The 22,488-nt window shown below is 42.9% G+C and overlaps 1 protein-coding gene across 1 annotated transcript in view; it reads left to right on the forward strand.

The window, feature by feature from the left end:
• STAG3 (STAG3 cohesin complex component) overlaps positions 1–22,488 on the forward strand; it is a 47,459-nt gene that overhangs the window by 3,832 nt on the left and 21,139 nt on the right. Inside the window, exons 7-17 of the mRNA XM_088154055.1 lie at positions 2,994–3,067; positions 3,150–3,273; positions 6,804–6,902; positions 8,760–8,839; positions 9,019–9,126; positions 9,280–9,382; positions 9,469–9,580; positions 12,756–12,859; positions 12,958–13,050; positions 13,246–13,335; positions 13,471–13,671. Coding sequence (XP_088010181.1) covers positions 2,994–3,067; positions 3,150–3,273; positions 6,804–6,902; positions 8,760–8,839; positions 9,019–9,126; positions 9,280–9,382; positions 9,469–9,580; positions 12,756–12,859; positions 12,958–13,050; positions 13,246–13,335; positions 13,471–13,671 — 1,188 coding nt within the window. The remainder of the gene's footprint in view (positions 1–2,993; positions 3,068–3,149; positions 3,274–6,803; positions 6,903–8,759; positions 8,840–9,018; positions 9,127–9,279; positions 9,383–9,468; positions 9,581–12,755; positions 12,860–12,957; positions 13,051–13,245; positions 13,336–13,470; positions 13,672–22,488) is intronic.

Below are 22,488 nucleotides of genomic sequence, written 5' to 3' on the forward strand. Positions count from 1 at the left end.
CAAGGGAGAAAGGGTAGAATGGTGGGGTGTAGTATGGTCGGGAAGATTGTAAGAGTGGGGAGAAAGTTCTGCATATGAAGATTTGAATGAATGACTTTTGTATGCAATTGGAGGAGATGGTGGATGGAGGTAGTGGAGAGCATAAACTGCGCAAGTGGGATGAGGGAATTGAAAAGTGGTGACCACCTGTATATTATGATTGTTGGGAAAGAGAGGGGTTTTGGAGGAGGAGGATGTTGTTGCCATCGGTGGAGAAGTAGTTTAGATTCATTAGTGAGACTGACTGGGAGCAGCTGCTGCCACCACTTGTAGCTACTGCTATACAGTGGCTGCTCAGGGTCAGAATTCACTGTTGGCAACCCCTTGGCTCCCTCTAGGAATATATCCTGGAAATGAAGTTGTCGGGGAAAGAGGTGCAAGATGCCCTGGTGTCTATTACCAAAACTGGCCTGGGTGAAGAGGATGGTGTTTCCTCTCAGTGATCTACCCTAAAGATTTACAGATGGTCTAGGGCCATGATGTCAAGGGTAGTGATCTTCCAGGACAGCTTGGTTGCTTCCAGAGGCTGTGCTGTAGAGGTGTCTGGATGTACGTTTTTTTAGCTTTGCAGGTAGTCCTCGCTTAATGACCACAATTGGTACTGGAATTTAGGTTGTTAAGCAGTGTGGTCATTAAGTGAATCATGTGACGACCCAATTTTACAACCTTTTTTGCAGCAGTTGTTAAGCAAATCGCTGTGGCTGTTAAGCGAATCACATGGTTGTTAAGTAAATCATGCAGTTCCCCATTGATTTTGATTGCTGGAAGCCAGCTGTTAAAGTCACAAATGGTGATCACGTGACCCTGGGACACTCAACTGTTGTAAATGCAAGCTGGTTGCCAAGTGCCTGGATCGCAATCACATGACTGGGGGCGCTGCGATGGTTGTCACTTCAGGCACCGGTCATAAGTCACTTTTTAGTGCCGTCATAGCTTTGAACAGTCGCTAAACAAATGGTCGTTAAGTGAGGACTACCTGTACTTCAGATTAGGGATTCTGCTGTTGTAGCACCCATCTAGCTGCCCAGCACCATCCTCTGTTACAGTTGGTGTTGGAGTCCTCTGGGGAATTAGTGCTGGGGGATTTCATTCTCTGTGCCCTTGGGATGAGGTCAGTTGCTCAGAAGATTTTATGATTTGAGATGTGTAATTGTGGTGATAGAGAAATACTGTAAAAATATATATATACTGTACACACACACACACGCACATAAATGATGTGATTCCAGCTGGAATATTTGGGTAACCAAAGACCACTCTGGGGTGCTGGGACAGATTATTTAGCAGTAGGTTTGCAAGCATGTAGAAAAGAATATATTACTTGGCAGGAACCTGCATAACTTCATCAAGAACGAATGCAAAATTAATCTGATTTCCTTTTTTTTGATAGAATGACCATTTTAATTGACCAAGTGAATGCATTCAACACTGTATCAAGAATTTAGCAAAGCATTTGATAAAGGTTTCCCTGAGATCCAAGCAAAGATGATGTCAAAATGTGGTCTGGATTGTGCTATCATTAAATGGATACATTGCTGGTGGAACAGCCTACCTAGCAAGTGTATTTCAGCGGATTGATTTCAAGCTGAAGGGAAATGTTGAGTAATATATTGTGGAGCTCTGTTCTAGGCCCTATACTCTTCAACATGTTTATGAATGATTTGGATTGGGGTTAGAAAACATGGTTATTAGACTGGCAGATGTTGCAAAAATAGGGAGGATAGCAAACATGTTAGAAAACAGTCAAATGCAGGAGGATCTTGACAATCTAAGCCTTTTTGAATCATAGTGCTGTGATAAAAATATGAAATACACGGAGCTACTTCTTGTTTAGCTTTGGGTTGAGCTTGTGAAAGTTTAAAACTCTTTAGAGATGTGACTGGGGGCATAAGCCTGCCTTATGTGTTTTTAGTTCTTTTTTTAATATGTCTATTAAAGATTTTTAAAAAATGAAGATAAAAACTAATACAAACTAATATAAAATAAGAAAAGAAAAGAGAAAGCTGAAAGTGCAAGAAAGGGAAGAAAGTAAAAGAAAATAGAAAAGAAAAAAGATACAAAGAAGTAGCTTCTGATCTTTACAGCAGTTATAAGTACAATTAATAATTTACCTCTTACTCTGTGGTTACAACATAACTCTTCTCTTTCTGTAATCTAATTATCAAAACCATAAATCATAAGTTCATTTTTTTTTGTTTTATGCAAGAAGTCCATAAGGGGTTTCTAATCAGCAATAAACTTAATTTATGTCTTTTTTCTGATCAAAGAAGTCAATTTAGCCATCTTGGCAAGTTCCATCATCTTCACTAACCTCCATTGGTGGGTAGTTCCGAATCTTTCTATCTTTGTGTGTACAATCTTGCTGCAGTTATCATGTACAAAGTTCCATGACATTTTTCCAACTGTTTGTCCATCAATCCCAAAATAAAAACCTCTGGTCTAATTGTATATTAATCTTTAAAATCCTCTAAATCAGTAGATGTATTTGAATCCAGAGTTTTCTAGCTTTTTTACACATCCACCAAACATAAAATGTCCTTTCTTCTTGTTCACATTTCCAACATTAATTTGAAGTGCCTTTATACGTTCTAGACAGTTTTTCTGGTGACATACCCAATGGTATATCATTTTATAGAAATTTTCTTTAAAATTATAACATACTGTAAATTTCAATCCTTTCAGCCACATATTTTCCCATTGTTCCATCTGTATATTATAACCAAAATTTTTAGCCCACTTTATCATATATTCTTTCACTTGTTCCTTTTCTGTTTCAAACTTCAATAAAAGTGTATACATTTTAGCAATTATATGTTCCTCATTTGTATAGAATTCTATTTCAAACTCAGTCTTACAGTGTTCAAAACCATAAATTCTTTTGTCTATTTTAAGTCTTTCTAATAATTGAAAATAAGAGTGCCATATCCCTCTGCTACCAGTTTATGTGTTTTTAGTTCCAGGAGAAGCAAGAAGAGCTAGAGACCTTGATGAATGCTCTTTTCAAGGGAGTCTTTGTTCATCGCTATAGGTGAGTGATATTAGGACATGTGTGAATGGAGTAGGTTCAGAATCTGGAGTCTGATTGCTGACCCTGTTGTTTATTTGCTAAGGGACCTCATACCTGAAATCCGTGCTATTTGCATTGAAGAGATGGGCCAGTGGATACAACATTACACCATCTCCTTCCTAACTGATGGTTATCTCAAGTACATTGGCTGGACTCTGCATGACAAGGTGGGTCGCCAGGGCACTTGCAGAAAAATATTAGTACGGCATTCAGGAATTTTAAGTTTCTGCAAGATGTTAAAGGCATTCTTGTTACCTAGTTCTTGTTTCCAAGATTATGAACCTGTCTGCTTATTTGAGTAGAGCTATGTAAAACATTTGAACAATATGCTTTCTAATTTACGGAGCATGTCCATAGCACTTGGTTTTGAAGCGCTAAAGCAGCTGCATGTTTTGCAAGGCTTGCACTTATTTAAAAGGTGCTCCCGGCCATCTCTGCTTTGCAAAAGACATGGCTGCTTTAATGATTGGAAAAGGTGTTTGGTATGTACTCTTTGTACTTCCTTGTGAGATGGGCAATGTCTAAATTCAAAATATAAATATAAATACAAATGTTGAGAAAGATGCTCTGCACAGCTAGACTGCTGTCATCTAAGACTGTGGAGCTAATTCAGTACAGTGGGGTGTGTCGTCGTGGGCATGAATGGTTTCTCATTAAATTGATCGGGAGACATTCTTGGATTGGCAACAGAACCCCTGTATGCTAAGTATTACTCCTTGCCTCCTCTTATCCATATATCTCTGCAGCTCTCCAGCATTAGCAGTTACGCCCTTTTGCATATTCACAGAAGTGGTGCTGCCAAATACTCTAGTTGTAATAACAGGCTGATGCAGGAAGGGTAAGTGTAGCACTCTAGTTGCTTTTACCCAATGATCAGTCTGGATACCCAGTAAACTAGTTTTCTGGGTTACCATAATATTAATGTAATGGGTGGAGTCACAAAAAGCTTGGCCAACATTAACCCTAATTAAGCTTGACAGAAGTATCTGCTTATTAGGAAGCTAGTCAAGTATGGCAAAATACCATGATAATTAAGTGGATACCTTTGAGGCCAAAACCTGGTTCACCTAAAGCAACCAAATCACTTTGAAGATACAACATAATTTTATTAGCACGCAAGTGATAAAACAGAATATGCTGGGCTCCCAGCAAAGCATTGGCAGCTTGTTGGGCAGCCCTTAGCAAAGGCAGAACCATAGCTTATATACCCTTGGCCTACTATATTGCAAAGACAGATATACAGTAATGTAAATTACAGCATGATGTTGGAATGTTTTTGATAAACCCATCTGGGTGACATTATTTATCCCTTCCTACTAGATTGGCATGTGAGCTATACTATCTCTAAGATATGGTCAGTGAACATAAACAATTTGGTTTACTGAGCCATAGGTTCCTGACTGATTCTTCCCCTGTCACCACTCAGGGTCACTTCAGCTTGCTGTAAATGTTTTCTTACAAGGACACTTTAAGCAGTTCACATGTATGGGGGACATCTCATAAGTTTGGCAGTGAATGTAGCTTACAAGCATATGGGGGGGTACTGTTTACCACCACAATACCTAGCTGACTTGAAAATCATGCTCAAAGAGTGTAAATTCTTCATAAAATTGTATTAATTGGGGTTCCACAAGGATTAGTCTTGGGTCTGCCACTTTCCATTATTTTTATTAACAGTTTAGATGATGGTGTGATATGGTACAAAGGTGGGCTGAGAATAACAATTAAATTTAGCAGACAATAGCAAAATCATGCATTTAAGAGCAAAAATCAAATGCACAGGTATAGGAAGGGGAGAGAGAGTTCTCGACTTCTGACCATTCATTCAGCAACTGTTCGAAGTTATGATGGCATTGAACAAATGGTTACAACCAGTCCTCAAAATTCCGGCTGTCCCAGCACCCTTGCAGTCATGTGATCGTGATCTGGGTGCTTGACAACCAGCTCGTGCTTATGACCAGTTGCAGCACCCCACAATTACACGATCACCACTTGCAACCTCCCCTGCCGGCTTCCCCAGAAAGTCAACGGGGAAGCCGGCAGGGAAGATTGCAAGTTGCTGAGGTAAGTCTTCCCCACCCGTGCACACCCCCAGCTCCTCTGTGTTCTATGGAACCAATTACTTTGGAGCACTTGGTTTGCAATCTGAAGGTGGAGGACATTTCCATCAGGATCAGTCATATCACATTCTGGTTACTGAAGTTTATGGGCAACTGGCAAGGGAGGGGGAGGTAGTACCTGCCTCGAAGGAAGTGGTATGCTTCCTCCCGAAGAGACAGCCCTGAATTCGGCAGATCTGGGCAACATCTGACACCTCTCCAACCTTTCCTGTTTGGTTAAGTTTGGTTAAGTCTAAATCGGTTGGGGGTCATTTGCAGAGGACCTTGGAAGAAGTAGATGATGTGGATCCTTGCGCTTGAGAGTGGAACAGAAATTGCATTAGCCGCTCGTGGATACCCATAATAGTGATGAGGGGAAGGTATCCCTTTGGGTCTTGTTAGATCTCTCAGTGGGTTTTGATGTGATCAACATTGGTATCCTTCTGGGGAACCTGTAAGGGTTGGGACTTGAAGGCACTGTTTTACTCCTTCCTAAGTGGCTTTGCTCCTTCCTAAGGGGGGGTTCCAGTTGACAGTGATGGGGAAAGAAAAATGGAAGCCCAGGCCACTACAGCATGACTCAGTTCTCTTCCCCATCCTAAAGCCCTTCATGGCTTGGTCCTGGTGGTCTTAAAGCTGTCTGCCAGGTAGAACCTGCCTGTCCCTCATTTTCAGTCAGCAAGGTATGCTTTGCGTCCCTCCACTTCCAGAAGCTAAAGGGGTGGGATCTTCGAAATACGTCTTCTCTGTTGCTGTCTCCTACTTATGGAATAGTATGGCCTACATGGTAAGGGTGACCTCCTTCCCGTTGGTACTCAGAAGAAAAAACAATTCTATTCACTAGGATTTGGGGTCTTAATATTATTGGATGGGTTCAGAGAAAGGCTAGGTATCCATTTGTCTGAGATGCTTTAATTTGAATTTCTGCACTAAGCAGAGGACCAGGTTTGTAGGCTCTTCCAGTTCTGTGGGTCTGTTTACTATATATTGGTTTGTGTATTTGGATTGTTATAGCAGTACTATGAGTTCAGCTGATGTCCCTGTTTTATATATTGATTGTGATGATTAACAGAAGAATGGCTTACTTAAGTAAGTTCCAACAGAGTTGAGGACTTGAACCCAGAAGTTCATACATAAAATTGAAAAGGGGCCCCGTGTCTCTGAGTTCAGTCCCCTCCAGGACTGGATGCAGGAATCCAGATTACAGTGCCCCTGGTGGAGGGCCATCTGCCATCTTCTGCCCATTAATCGGTTTGTATTTTCCCTCTTGCTGGACCCAGATAGGTCTTGCAGTAACAGGGCTGTTAGTCTGTGTCGTGCTTTGCATGGTAATAACAACTTAATGATGTGCCTTGGTCTTCACTTCTTGAGTGATAAATACCTCTTGAGGTCTCTCTCTGTTTCCTGTTTCTGACCATTTTTTGTTGCTCTTGCCGTTCTCTGAACCTGATCCTGGTTGGGTTACTTGACTCCGAGCTGGCAAATACAAATTCAGTACAAAGGGGAAGATTTGGTGTTACCATTTGTAGTTTTTAGGCACATTATTTGGTTTTGGCTACAATCCTTTGCAGTTCTCTTACATGGGGTCTGTCTTGCAGCAGGGGGAGGTCCGACTCAAGTGCCTACTTGCTCTGCAAGGGTTATATTGCAGCCGGGAGACTGCCTCGCAGATGGAGCTTTTCACCAGTCGCTTCAAGGTAAACAGCCATAATACCTCCCGTTAGCTTTGACTAGCAGACCCATCTTGAAAAGGTGGCAGGAGCTTCATTAATGAGAGAGAAGATCATTCTAAGAGCTTGTTCTCAATTACACTTAACTGCAAACACCGTTTGAAAACATCTGCTTTTCTCCTTGCTGTTATCTCATCCCTAGTTCATGAGTGAGAAACCTCAAAGAGTTGTTGGGAGTTGGGTGGTATAAGCTAACTAACTAAAGCTTTAAGAAATAAATATAGGAAGTTAAATAATAAATAAATCAAGCAAGCAAGCAAGCTTTAAGATGTCCTCAATTGTACCTGTATGTGTGGCATTTCACCCCTTAATCCGACACCATTCAAGGACAGCTTCCAGGTGTCTTAAATCTGCCATGCTTTATCAGCTATTATTTTGGAGCAAAATCAGGTGACCACTAGGCCCTGTCCAACCTCACTGCTGCTTTTTTCTTTCAAGGTTCTCTCCAACAGCACCTTGTTTCCTGGGTTCCTTTCATACCTGTCATGCCAGGTTTCCAGCATAGGAGAGGAAAGCAGTCCTCCATTGTTCCATTTTAGGGAGAAAGGGGTCTGTATGTGTGCGGGGGTGTTGTACTAATCCGTTTTAAGACTATCCTGAAATGTGTCTTTAAGATGAAGCATCTTCACCTTTGCAGGATCTGGAAAACAATGAAGGATGTTGAACCATGCTTTGTTGCTTATCTGGCAGTTTCTCTCTTTTTGTTTACACTCTTTGATTACAGTGAACATGATGGTATGGGAGTTATGAAGCAGTTTTCCAGAGATGTTGGCTATGTCAACAGCCAAAACTCATCCAACGCCGAGAAACGCAGGGCAAAAAGGGTGTGTGAAGGGTGGGAAAAAGATGTGCTTTTCATAATTGCAGTGGTTATGGAAAAAAAGAATCACATATTTGCAGTAACAGGGCAATCAGTTGTTTTAGTGGCTTTTTCTAGTATGCCAGAAAGATTCTTAGCTAGTCATGCCATATTGTCTGTCTGTGAACTTAAGCTGAGTTTTGTCCTAGAGCCTAGTGATGCTTGGGAATTTCTGTTGAGGTCTTGTTAGGGTTAAGTAAGGAATGAAAGCTATTAGAGATAGAAGATAAAGCAAAGTCTTCTACGTGTATGCACAACTACAGTGATCACTGGGCTTGCCAGAAGAATACAGAACAGCCCCAAAGCGCACAAGGATATCGCTTATATTCCTTCTGAAATGATACGTAAGAATTGCAGCTGGAATGTAGCATCTGATAAAGAGCACTGTGTGACCTTATTACGGGCAGTCCAGCATTTAAATTCTAAGGAGGCTCCAAGCCTGCCTTTTCCACCAATATTAACCTCTTTTAACATAATGTCTTTTATTATACCCATATCCCTTCACACTAAGGAAAGGGCAACAGCCTGTTTTTTGTAATCTAGCTTTTTCCCCTCCAGGGTTATCAAGCAGTTTCAATTTGCCCGTTCTTTCAGGATTCAGGATCCCTGATGGTAATCATATATTTGCATATGAAATACATTATTTGTCTTCCGTAGTGTACTGCCAGAGGAGATGGGTCTTGACTTGAGGCAGGTTATGAACCTATGGACTTCAACCTTATGAAGGCATGCATTTATGTAGTGGAGGATTGGTGCCCTGTGGCAGCTTTCATAAATTACAAAACATTGACCATAAACAAAATATGTAATGATCTGATAAAAGAATAGCTAATAATCAGAAACATATTTATTTTTAAGTACTGAAATATATGACTGATGCATTTTCAAGGAGATATTTAACCATTCCTAAACAGTTGGCGCATTGGTATTCCCCACCTCCCCAGTACTTCTGTTGTTTTCTGCAGGAACGGATTGTGTCCATGGTGCTGGATAAAGAGCCCCAAGTGGCAGTGGAAGCTGTTAGACTGCTTATTCTCATTCTTCAGTAAGTGATGCCAGAGTAATCTGGAGGCATTGTTAGCATTTGAATTACTCCTTGAATTCAATATTCTCTGTGCTAACTGGCAGAGGGTCTCTTGGGTTTTGGGTCTGTCCTTTCCACCCTTAATTGGAAGTGTTGGGGATTGGCATTTTTATGTGCACTAAAGATTGGTTTCTGTGCAGGAATATGGACAGTGCACTCACAGATGCTGACTGTGAAAAGGTCTTCCCACTTGTATATGCTTCCAATCGTCCTGTAGCTGCTGCTGCAGGTGAATTTTTATACAAAAAGTGAGTAAGGTTCTGTCCCTCTCCTCTCCAATGCAGCGGGGCATTCTGAGAAAACTTTCTCCTCCTGTTGTGTGCAGGAATATAATTTCCTATTTCTTCCTAAAGATTTCTAAGTTGGGTTCCTTTTCCTAATGATTGTGGCTTGGCTTGTAGGTTGTTAGCACCCAAAGTGAATGCCAGGGGAGAATCAGGGGAGCACCATGAGGGCACTCGTGTCTTCGTTCAATTGCTTTTGGTGTTCTTCATTGAAAGTGAGGTAAGCAAAGTGTTTGAACAACAAAGAGTGAGAGTCCTGGGGAGGCTTGCCCAGGCTGGTTTCACTATTTTGTTCTGCACCCACAGTTCCATGACCATGCAGCCTATTTGGTAGATAGCCTTTGGGACTGTGCGTCTGCCCTGCTGAAGGATTGGCAGGTAATGACAGGCCTTCTGCTGGAGGAATCTTCTGTAGAAGGTGAGCATTGGTTGATGGGCTTCAGTTCACATCAGCTGTTTGCTGCTAAAATGAATGAAAAAAAGGTGCCCTCAGAGTTCCTTAAATCCCACCCAGGGTTGGAAGGGCAAAGTGTAAGTGGAATCATGGACTGGCTCCCAGTTGCTTTCCAGGTGCAATTCAGTTGCTGGTTATCCCCTTTAAAGTCCTACATGGCACAGGGCTAGGTTATTGTGGGATCACAGCTCCCTGAGGGTATCTGCCCATTCTACTAGGTTAGATAGGGTGGGTGTGCTCCAGGTCCCCTCCTTTAAATGTCACCTGATGGGATCTTGGGGGTGTGCCTTCTTGATGGCTGCCCCAGTCCTTTGGAATAGCCTCCCACCTGTGATCCAAGGGATCCCTACCCTTTTAGCCTTCTGGGAGTGCAATTCTAGATGCTGGTTATTACCTATAAATCCCCGTATGGCTTAGGGCCTAGATATCTGAGGGGCCGCTTGTCTCCAATCGTTCCTGCCCTCCTGGTATGTTCTGGCAGAGTGGGTGTGCTCCAGCTCCCCTCTATTAAATGTTGTCTTGCGAGACCAAGGAAGTGTACTTTCTTCATTGTGCCCCCGTCGTCTGGAAAGCATCCCCCCAGAGATAAGGACAGTGTCTCTCTCCAGGGGTTCTGGAACGTTCTGAAAACCTGGCTTTGGTCCCAGGCCTGTTTTGTTTGAGTTGTGTTGCTCTTAAGATCATTTTACTCTGGGCTGTTTATGTGGTTTTATGTTTTATCCGTTTTTATAGATTTTTTTGGTTTAGTATGGTGCCAGAGTCGATTGGAGTTGGGAGGATATAATGAATTTGAATAAACAAACAATAAACAAACAAACAAGGATGAATTTCCTAAGTATGAGAGAGAGCTCTTGAGCAGTAGAACAGCTTGTCCCCTGGAGTTGTAGAGGCTCCATCACTGGAGGGTTTCAAAGGCTGGACAGTCTTTGGTCTGGGATGGTCTGAAGTTTCTTGTGTCCGAGGTGCTTTCCAACCCTGTGATTCTGTAGACTAGATGTACCCAGATCCTTTAACTCTTCCTCATAGGGGCTGGTTTGTTGACCCTTCTCCATGTTGGTAGTTGTCCTCTGAACTTGCTACAATTTGTCACAGGACATATACTCACAATGGGATCTGATCAATAGAGTGGAATAATTCCTTTAATTGGAATTCTGTAAGGAAATTCTTAGGGAAATTCAGTTTCTTTAAGGAAATTGTTAAGGAAATTCAAGAATTCCCATAATCAGAATTCTCAACTCATGTTACAGGTAGTCCTTGCTTAACAACCACAATTGGGATCGGCAACTCTGTGGGTAAGCAATATGGTTGTTAAGTGAAACATCATCTGACTGCCCCGGACTTACGATGTCACTCTCACTGCAGATGTTAAGCAGATTACCTACAGTCATTAAGTGAGACATCACTTGACCACGACTTGCGATTTTACTGACGGCTTCTCCATTAACTTTGCTTGTCGGAAGCTGGCTGTGAAGTGCGCAAATGGTGATCATGTGACTACGGGATGCTGTGATTGTCATAAATGCCTGCTGGTTGCGAAGTGCCTGAATTTTGATCACATTTTCGCAAGGATGCTGTGACATTGTAAGTGCGAGGACTGGTTGTAAAGTTGCTTTTTCAGTGCTGTTGTAACTTTGAACAATTGCTAAATGGGGCAGTCGTTAAGCAAGGACTACTTGTAATGCATCTCAGGATAGCACTGGCCTTTCTAGCAGCTACATCACACGGCAAACTCGTGGTTGACAACGATGCTCAGATCTTTTCCCTATATATTTGCCAAGAACCTTCCAGAAATTTTCATGATTACTTAAAGCAGACCTGCTGCCCTCTCCTCAAGTTCTTTCAGTACCTTGGAGTTTAATCTGGCCCTGGGGGCTTGAGTTAGTTTACTTGTAATGATGACCAGCTAAGGGCTCCATTTCTTTTCTGAGAGAAGACAGACAAAAAGAAATTAAGACAGTATTTCTTCTTGTGCCGTTACTGAGTACAGTTTATACTCTATAAATGAAGTGAAATGGGCCTGTAAGATGCCAAATCCTGGGAATCTTTACCCAATTTAGGTAAAGATTTAAGGAAATTGTGAGCATCCTAGCGTAAGCCAAATCCAAAAATGCCAGGGAATTTCTGGAAGTTTGGCATTCAGACAAATCAGCCATCAGTAGATACATAGAAATAAACCATATTTACACACCATTCAAAAGAGACAAGAAGAAGCTAAGAAGGAAACAAAAAGACCAGGATGCATCCCCTCCATGAGCCAACACCCAGATAAACAGGGATTAACAATCAGTCAAGTAGAAAACAGTATCCTAATCAAGGAACTACCAAGGAAAAACCCATACCTTCACGAACGCTGGCAGGGCAAGCTACTGTATATAAACAGGGAGCAAACCCCATACACCAGCACTGATGATGTTACCTGGTTGGGTAATGAAACGTCTGCAAGCAAACAACCCAGCTCAGAGAGCACCAAGGGCTCCACAGAACTCTTCTTTGTTGTATTCGCTGTCTTATGCAAGCCTTCATTCATTCTGAGCTTTAGCTTTTCTAACGTGATTGCTACAGTTTCTGGAGGTACCTTATGTTCTTTAGTCATGTTCCTCTCCATGCTGGGAAGAAATTGTGCAGACCACATTTTTGCTCTTTAGGTCATTGAGAAACATACGACTAAGAAATTGAAGTCTATGTTTGTAAATTTAGTGAAAGCATATTATAAAAGTGAATGGGAATCTGAATTATGGAAAGTTTCACATAAATATGGTTGCTGAATGTGGTGAGAGCAATAGTAAATCATGTGTGAGAATAAGTGGAATGCTTGGCAAATGGGTCAGCCCTGAGCAGACAAGGATGTGTGATGACCCCTTATTTGTTAAATGTATTTATGGAGAAATATGTAAGGGAATTATTCAGGGTTTTTCAAGAAAGCTAGGCAATTTGTATTTTAAAAATTCTGCTTATTGTATCCAATTAAAAATAAGTTAAATTGGTGGTTCTTTATGGATGCTATAGTATAGTGCTCCTGCATGTTTAGGAAACTGTAGTTCAGCCACACTGTTAGGACTGCAGGTTGTGATAGATGTGTAATATGGATGCATTCTACGTGTTAGATGCTCCATAGCTAAACTGCTATGTTGCTCAGCAGGTTTGGGTGATCTAAAGGAGAGCAGCCTCATTTTGATCTTGGTGGCCAGCATGCGGCAAGCCACAGAAGGGCATCCACCTGTTGGCAGGTTCTCTGGGAAGAAGGTATCCTTCTTGGTTCTTCCTTAACCAAGGTTCTTCTTAACCCACATGGACCTACCTATTCCTTCTTCTCCTCCTCTTCCTCTTTTCTGCTTTGTCAGGTATCTTCTGCTCGGGAACACAAAGTGCAGGCCGAAGACCGTGTAAGACTCACGCAACATTTCATCCCCCTGCTGCCCCAGCTGCTAGCGAAGGTGAATGCATTCAGAGGATCTCTTGCTAAGCAGGAGGAGAAGTCAGATCATTCTGTTCTTGTTAGCCTGTGGCCCTGCCTGATTGTTTTGGAGGGCTGATACACTTGGCTTTCCTTGCAAGGAGCGGTGTGTCCTGTTTGTGCCCTCTGGTGGTGGTTCAGCAGCCTGACACTCTTCTCTGCTCTCTTCTGGCAGTTCTCAGCTGATGCCGAGAAAGTGGGACCTCTGCTGGAGGCTTTGTGTTATTTTGATCTAACTCATTACAGCACAGGCCGCCGGGAAAAGGTAGGAGACTCATGCTATTGCTCTCCCCACCTGTACCTTGTTTTCCCCCCTAAATAGGCTCTGCCTCCTGTTTCCCAAAAAAGTCCGAATCTGCCTTTGGATGCTGCTGTGACTCTCTCTGTCTTTTCCTCCCAGTACTTAGAATTGCTGCTGGCCCAGCTAAAGGAAGTTGTGGAAAAGCACACCAACAGTGAAGTGCTGGAGTTGGCTTCCCAGACTCTCCATCTGCTCTGCCGTACAGAATTTGCTTTCTATCGCCATGCAGATTTTGCTCGTAGCTGTATTGTGGACTATCTGGCGGATAAATTCCAACACGAGGCTACTGAACTACTCCAGGTAGAAGAACTGTATCATGGCAGGTGTCTAGGCCTGAATGAGTCTTGAGAGTGAGAGCAGTTTGATAGGGATTCTGGTCTGGAGTAGAAGCTGCCTTGGGATGTGGGCCTGGAGGGTGCCTAGCTCAGGATTCTGGTGCCTTCTAGGTTTTGAACTCTCATTCATTAGTCCCAATTGACATGATCATAGTAGAGGATTCTGGTGGCTAAAGTCTGCTCTAGCTTAGCCTCTAAATGCTAAGAATATGAGGGGTGAAAGAGTGTCCTATGGTAAGTTCCTCCTCCAGTTTGCTTAGTTGATAGGACTATTTTAATCCTTGCAGGCTTTTGGCCTTCACAGGAGGATGTGTCAGGCCCAGCCCAAGAAACAATGGTAAAACTGTCCAGTTGAGTTCAGTTCTTTTATTTGCTTACACCATATAGACAGAATCTTGCCAGACTAAATCTTTACCACTGCAACTAGTGGATGTACCCTGGGAGATTCCAGGGAGTGGCTGTCCTGAACCTGTTATGCTCCCCAGGCTGCCCCTGCGGACTGTGTTGTCTTTTGTCTCCTTTCCCTTCCTGGAATGCATTCCCATCTTCCTGATAGCCTTGCTCTCTGTTGCTGTCCATCACATCACCTTCCTCTTTGTGATACATTCCATCATAGGATGCTTGTTCAGATCCATCTTGAGGTGCCTGAGAGGCGCCCTCAAATGATGGCAGTGAGAGAAGAGCGCACTTTGCTCTTGAATGAACTCATTGTGTTCAATATCAGCTTATAATGCATTAATGAATTTGGAATGTTTGGTTATTAATTGATCTATTGTAACTTTTCCTTAATTATCTTGGTTATTGAACTTAAGCATATGCTGTGGTTCATTGTCATGTCCACTTTAGTTGGCCCTGAAATTATTCTGATTGGATGTTCCTCCTTTGATTTTTAAAATTTTAAAATTTTAAAATTAAGCCATTTCTCTTAATTTAGCCTCTTCACTTTTTCTTGTGGTCATGCTGATCTGAAAAGTGGCTGCAGGCAGTAATCATTAGTCACACTCAGGCTATAATTTTAATTCCCTGCATCCTCCCCCCTAGCACAAATGCTGGCCGGGGTGGTGGTGGTGTATACTGGCTTGAGTTGTGTTTTTTGCCCTGTCCTCAATGTTTGCTTCCCCTGCCATCCACAGAATTATTGCTGACTCTTCAATTGTTGCTGTCATATTCTTTAGTATCTTAGCAAAGTAGAAAATAATACACAGCCAATCAAAGTCTAACAAAAGCAGCTAAAATAAATGATCACTTAATTCAGAGTGAAAAGACTTTACTAAAGAGGAAGGTCTTGACTCCTTTTGTCAAGGAGAAAGAGCAGTGGCTGTAGAGAGAATGCATCCCATAGCAGAGCAGTACAGAAAGCCTGTTCCCATACTCCCAAAAAGTCTTCAGAAAGTATAGACATCTTTGGTTCTGCTGATCTTAATGTTGGACAAGATGATACGGAGATGGACAGGCCATCAAAAATTTGGGTTCTAACTGCTAAGAGTTTAAATGGTGCCCAAGAAATAATTGGCAACCGGGGCTGGTCCCAGAGCTGAGTCTCCCACTGGCCCAACAATACCTCAGTCTCATCTGAATATAATTTCAGTTATTTCATCATCATCCAATCCTTTCTGAAACTTGGGTGTTGTTCAGGAGAATCAGAGTGCAGCTGACCACGGATGCTGGCTGAACAGGCTGGAGAACAGGCTGAGATCCTTCTCAGTTCAAGGCCTGGGATCCTTACCAAAGGCCCTTGGTGCTGAACAGTTGATTGGAGCTGAGGGTTAGGACTCAGAGCTCCTGATATAGACAGACAGTATCAGAATCAAGACTTATATCAATCACTGGAGGAACCTCTCTTTCTCAGTGTCTGTCCTCTGGAATGATGTCCCCCAGAGATATGAGTGGCTTCAGGAAGCTCTTAAAGACCCAGCTCTTCTCCCAGGCTTTAGAGTAGAGTGACGGTTGAAACTCAGTTGGGTGGGGTTTTTTAATTATATGTTTTTGGGGGCACTTATGATTTCTTTTTTGTCTTGTAATTTGTTTTTAATTGTAAGCCACCCAGAGTTGTTGGAAGTCAGGCAGCCTCTAAATCAGTCAGACAAAAAGTTCAAAGGGTGTTGGAATGGAGGCAGACTGGCTAATGAGGTAGGCAGAGACACCTGCCTGTCTTTGATTGTGGCAATATATAAAGGGCTCCCTGAACACAATGGTGGACAGGCTCAGCCATCAGAGTGTGCTTCACCCAGAATTTCCTTGCTGGATGTCTGTAAGGCAGCCACATGGTCAGAGTGGTCTAGCTTTAATAAACGTTACAGAATAGACCTTGGCATCTCTGGAGTCAACTAAAGTTGACCTGAACCTGCCCAGCGTGTAGTCCACTTTCCTGTCAGCACTATCTTTTGGTGACTGAGAATGGCACTTGGACTTTCCACGAGGTGCTCTTCTGGTCACTGAAGATGGGCCTGGCAGCTCTACCTAGCAAGAGGTGGTTTGGGGTCTGTGTGCTGTTGAATACTGAATCATCTGTGTTCCTCTGTTTAGTGGTAATACTTTATTTTTCATGTTTCTCTATGACTTGTGAGTTCGGAATAATAAACTTTTTAAGGTATATTTTTCAGTTGAAGTCAGGGTGACTAAAGTGGAAGAGTTTACAGACAAAAAGCAGTGTAGCTCTGCTGTCTCCCAGAAGAGGAGAGTTAACCCTTTTGTGTCAGGTTTATCTTGATTGACCAGAAGGATATAAGTCTAAGAATGTTTGTATAGCCCCATTAGGTTCTTTTGCTCTCCTCCAGTTTTTTTCCTCAATGGATTTTTTTAGCAATTGTATTTTAGTTTCTTCAGGAACTCCTACCTATCCTGGGTTCCTTTTTGTATTTGCTTCTCCTGTAATGGGATCCTATTTATCGTTGCCCTGAATTCATTAAAATCTGCTTTTATGAAATCCAGGATGTATTTAATATCCGTATAAGGTTGAACTGTTGTATACCCTCTTGGCCTCCCAGAAGGCCTTCTGGCCCAACCCTTGGGGGAAGTGAGTTGAGCCCAGCAGATGTGCAGTTTGTATGAGGTTGTGACGGTGCCTTGGCTGGAATGTGATGGCCTTTAATTCTATGGGGTTTCTGTTTGTATCTTTTAGTTTGTTGATATCGTTTGATTGTTGTTAGCCACCCATGGTTACATTGTGTAAGATGGGCAGCTATATAAATCTTTCAAATAAATGGACAAATAAGTAATAATTATGGTTATTTTTTAAATTATTCTGATGTTGATAATGTGTTTAATATTACTGCTTAATGAATCAGAGTCATAACAATTGAAGCAGCCCAGACACACCTAAAATAAAATAAAACAAAATAGAATAGAATAGAATGAATTTCATCACTCTATGGTCACTTTCCTTCAGCGTTCCTAGTAATATAAGAATCTGCAAGGCTCAGTTCCCAACGAAAGCAACTCCCATTGAAACCGATGTAGGTTCAAAGAATTCATTTGTTGAGGAACCAATGTACAGTTCTAGGTCATTGCCAAAACAAAAAGCCCGCGCGCACCAAACTTACTTTTACCCACTTTTTCCCTTCACCCCCCTTCCTGTCTATAATCTTTCTTGTGCATGTCACCGGTTTTCCCCTGGTCTCATGCTGGCATAACCTTGGGCATTCCTGAGAAACAGATGACAGTCCATCTGTGCCTAATGGTTCATCCTTCCTTCCCCCCCGCCTCTAGTAATGGCAGAAACAAAGCAAGCAAACTAGCAGCTCAATTAATTGATTGTGAGGCTTCTGCCATGCTGCCCCTCTGGAAAAAAGGATCAGGTTCGCCCTTTGGAGAGAGAGACCTGTAAAAGATCAAAGACAGAGAGAAAAGGGGCATGCGCGCGCACACACACATATACTTTTTACATAGTTATAAAACTTATAAAGCCATTATTTTGGTTTCTTTGGGTATTTTTTGTAAAAGTCTTTGATCAGCTGCGGTGCTCTGACATGTTTCTTTGTGACCCATTCACACTGAGACTTGGGAAAATGCTTCCAGTGAATCAGGAATTGTATTTCCCCTCTGTTTTCTGGCATCCAAAACCTCTTTTACTTCAAAATGCTGTTCACCTTCATCATGGGATCGAGGTGGTGGTGGTTGGAAAGTGTGCCACTCTGATGACTCTTTACAGGATTTTAACAGATTGCAGTGAAACATAGGATGAATCCTTTTAAGGCTTTTTGGTAGCTGTAGCCTAAAAGTAACTGGGTTGATGAACCTCTCTATGGTAAAAGGTCCCACAAATTTGGGACTCAACTTTTTTGATGGCTGGCTTGACTTGAGGTGTTTAGTAGATAGATAGACTTGTCCCCCACTTTCCAGTCCTTTTCTGGGGATCATTTGCGATCAGCATATTTTTTATAATCTTCTCTCACTTCCTGCAATGCCCCGTTAATTATCAGCCATATCTGTCATTTGTTGTATCCATTCATCAGCCAAAGCCTGAGTGGTCTTTTGAGGAAGCTTGGGGATCGGCACAAAGTCCTGCCCGGTAGCTATTTTGAATGGGGTAAAGCCAGTGCTTTGATGCATGGCATTGTTATACGCAACCTTGGTAAAAGGCAACAGATCCACCCAGTTATCTTGCTGGTAGTTAATAAAGCACCTTAAGTACTGTTCTAACACAGAGTTCAGGCATTCACTGGCTCTATCCATCTGAGAGTGATGACTCGAACTCAGCCTGACTTGACCCAATCAATTTAATAAATGCCCTCCAGAATTTTGATGTGAATTGGACCCTCTGATCACTAATGATCTGTTTGGGGATCTCATGACGCCTGTAGACGTGCTGAATGAACATTTTAGCCAACTTCCCTGCAGAGGGAATGGACGTGCACAGTGTCAGGTTCAGCCTGGCTCAGCACACACCATTCAAGCTAGCTGCCATTCCGCCTAGCTAAGTTCAAATGTGCCTGGTCAGCTTCCTTGCCTCAGGTGCAGGAGATCGAAAGAGGAAGCGCTAACTGCAAGTAAACTGCGACAGGTGGCGGCAATCAACCTGCGGCAGGAATCAAGTACTTTGTAACAAGTGGGATTTTACCCAGCCGCTGCAGGCAAGCAGCCAATGATAGAAACAAAGTGCTCCGCAGCTCAAGCCGCGGTTGCCCATCAAGCGCAATTGTGAGTCAGCCTCATGGGACCGGCCACGCAAGCAAGACAGCTGAAAACAAAGGACCCTGGCTGAACCTGCCATCGACCTGAGGTGGGGGGAGCCGGGGGTGAGGCAAGGATGGGCAAAGGCGGGCAGGGGTGGTGAGGGGCGGAACTAGCAAGAGGCGGGACTTGCTAAGCGCGGGAAACGGGGAGACTATAAAATGCAATGTAACCTGTGCCAAGCCAACCCTGGCTTTGTTTTTAACCACCTGCATTACACCTGAGTAAATTGCTTTTGCACGAGCCTGCGTCTCATGGAGTCTTTATTCAGTGATGAATGTGGCAACTCTTACACACAGTACAAAATGTGCTTGTTTTGAAAACAAGTCCGTAACTACCCAGATCACTGTTTTCTTTTTACTCTCGGGTAATTCAACAATAAAGTCCATAGCGATCTGTTTCCAGGGTCTTTCTGGATTCGCTACTGGCTGTAACAGACCCACTGGTTTACCCCCTTTCCTTTTAGCCATGGCGCACGTGGGGCAAGTGGCCATGTACTCTGCTATGTCCTTTCTCATAGGTGGCCACCAAAATTGCCTTCGAAGGAGATGCAGTGTTTTTACGAATCTGAAATGCCCTGCCGTTTTGCTGTCGTGGCTGCGCTCTAGAATCGCCTTCCTGGATTCAACTGGGACGTATAACCTGTCTCCTAGCCACCATGCTCCCCCCTCATTGGTCAAAGAGTCTTTGTGCTCCTGGAACCACTTATCCTTCTCCAAATTGCTATTCAATTCAGTTAACAGACTCCCTTCTGGCTCTTCCCTTTGCTGTTTACTCCGGGACCTTGTAATAGCGACCAACCCTGATTGGGAGCCCGGAATGACTGCAGCCACCACTTCTTCCCGTTGACTGTTGTGTTGGGGCAATCTAGAGAGCGCATCCACTAGGATGTTTCCCCCTCCCCCTGGTATATATTTCAAAGAAAAGTTAAAGCGACTGAAAAACAGCCCATCTGACTTGCTTTGGGGACAACTTCCTCGGGGATCTCAAAGCTTCTAAGTTCTTATGATCAGTCCAGACTTCAAATGGGTGAGGCGACCCCTCTAGCAGATGCCTCCACATTAGTAACATCCACCTCACAGCAAAAGCTTTCTTCTCCCACACTAGCCAGCGCCTTTCAATCTCTGTAGATTTCCGGGAAATGTAGGCACCGGTTGTAATGTGTCCCCTTCAGCCCTTTGTAGTAAAACCGCCCCTATAGCTACATCTGATGCATCCGCTTGAATTATGAAAGGCTTTTCGGGGTCTGGGTGTTTCAGAATTGGTTCTGGCATAAACAGCTTTTTAAAGTGCTCAAGTGCCAGTTGGCATTCTTGTGTCCAATTTCAGGGGCACTTCCACTTCAATGAAATCTTTCCTATTGATTAATTTTAAGTCAAGAGCTGATCCATGTGTGCTTTCTACTACCCTCTGAAGAAGAAAGTTGTTAGGAAGACAAATCAGGAATTTCCTGGAAGATCCATGCTTGTCAGAGTTTAACTCAAACTGATATTGGGATAATTAAGTCCCAATTTCATATACTGGTTGAAAGCCTATATCCTCTATATGTTTCAGAAGTTTTGAGGCTACCCTTAGCCAGAAATTGTATACTTGAGACCAGCATCTTGGAACTCTTCTGCATGTAAGAGACCAGTTGATCATCATAGGCTTTTTCTATATGCAAGAGATACACCAATTCAGATTGGTCAAGCACCTCTGTGTCCACACAAAGCTAGAATTCTGAGGATTACTTTCCATTGCTAGAATTCAGAAACATCTTTGTGACTTGCAGAAAAAAAAAAGGCTCTGAGCTTTCATGGAAATAAATAGCCACATTGTTGAACGGGAGGCAGGATGCGGAATCCTGAAGGAGCAAGGGAATGCCAGTTTGCCTAGTAGGGAGACAAAGAGGTTGTGGCAATCAGTGATTCACTTCTATAAGAAAACAATGTGTGCAAACTGAATCCATCAGCTGGTGAAGTATGTTGCCTACCAAGAACATGGATCAGGGATGTGGCAGAACAATTTCCAAGATGTAAAACTACCTGAGCAAATAAGTGTAGGAGCCCTAGTGAAAACTCTGTGTATTTTCTTATAAGCTGCAATGAAGAGGACTCAGAAGTTACGGATTTTGGGGAAGAAAAGATGAGAGCCATTCTACTCATTAAACAAAATAAACTGGAACATCAGGACTGGGAAGAAATCTATGTACAGGTAGTCTTCAACTTATGACCACAGTTGGGACTGGAACTTCTGTCACTAAGCAGTGTGGTCTTTAAGTGAGTCAAACCTGATTTTACAGTCTTTTTTGCCAGGGTGGTTAAGTGAATCACCGTCGTTAAGCAAATCTGGCTTCCCCCAATGACGTCGTTGTTCAGTGTTTAAGTCATATCTGACTCTTTGTGACCCCATGAACCATATCATGCCAGGCCTTCCTGTCCTTCACTGCCTCCCTGAGTTTGCTCAGTTTCATGCTCATTGCTTCCGTGATGCTATCTAACCATCTCATCCTCTGCCGTCCTCTTCTCCTTTTGCCTTCAGTCTTTCCCAGCATCAGGGTCTTTTCCAAAGAGTCGTCTCTTCACATTAGGTGACCAAGGTATCTGAGCTTGAGCTTCAGTATCAATCCTTCCAATGAGCAATCAGGGTTGATTTCCTTTAAGATTGACTGGTTTGACCTCCTAGCAGTCCAAGGGACTCTTAAGAGTCTTCTCCAGCATCACAGTTCAAAGGCATCAATTCTTCGGCGCTCAGCCTTCTTCATGGTCCAGCTCTCACAGCCATACATTACTACTGGAAAAACCATAGCTTTGACTATGCGGATCTTTGTCGGCAAGGTGGCGTCTCTGCTTTTTAATATGCTTTCTAGGTTTGCCATAGCTTTCCTCCCAAGGAGTAAGTGTCTTTTAATTTCATGGCTGCAGTCTCCGTCTGCGGTGATCTTGGAGCCCAAATAAATGAAGTCTGTTACTGCTTCCATTTCTACCCCTTTTATTAGCCAGGAATTGATGAGTCCAGATGCCATGATCTTAGTTTTTTTAATGTTGAGTTTCAAGCCAGCTTTCGCACTCTCCTCTTTCACCCTCATCAAGAGGCTCTTTAGTTCTTCACTTTCTGCCATTAGGGTGTATCATCCACATATCTGAGGTTGTTGATGTTTCTCCCTGCAATCTTAATTCCGGCTTGTGATTCTTCCAACCTGGCATTTCTCATGATGTACTCTGCATATAGATTAAATAAGCAGGGTGACAGTATACAGCCTTGTCATACTCCTTTCCCTATTTTGAACCAGTCGGTTGTTCCGTGACCGGTTCTAACTGTTGCTTCTTAGCCCGCATACAGATTTCTCAGGAGACAGGTAAGATGGTCTGGTACTCCCATCTCTTTACGAATTTGCCACAGTTTGTTGTGATCCACACAATCAAAGGCTTTTGCACAGTCAATGAAGCAGAAGTAGATATTTTTCTGAAACTCTCATGCTTTCTCCATGATCCAGCGAATGTTGGCAATTTGATCTCTAGTTCCTCTGCCTCTTCGAAACCCAGTACATCCGGTAGTTCTCGGTTCACGTACTGCTGAAGCCTAGCTTGTAGGATTTTGAGCATAACCTTGCTAGCATGTGAAATGAGTG

This window comes from Python bivittatus, unplaced genomic scaffold (genome assembly GCF_059951505.1).
Source record: "Python bivittatus isolate LINGU-HERP-01145 unplaced genomic scaffold, Pbiv_v1 ctg000700_np1212, whole genome shotgun sequence".
Lineage (NCBI taxonomy): Eukaryota > Metazoa > Chordata > Lepidosauria > Squamata > Pythonidae > Python > Python bivittatus.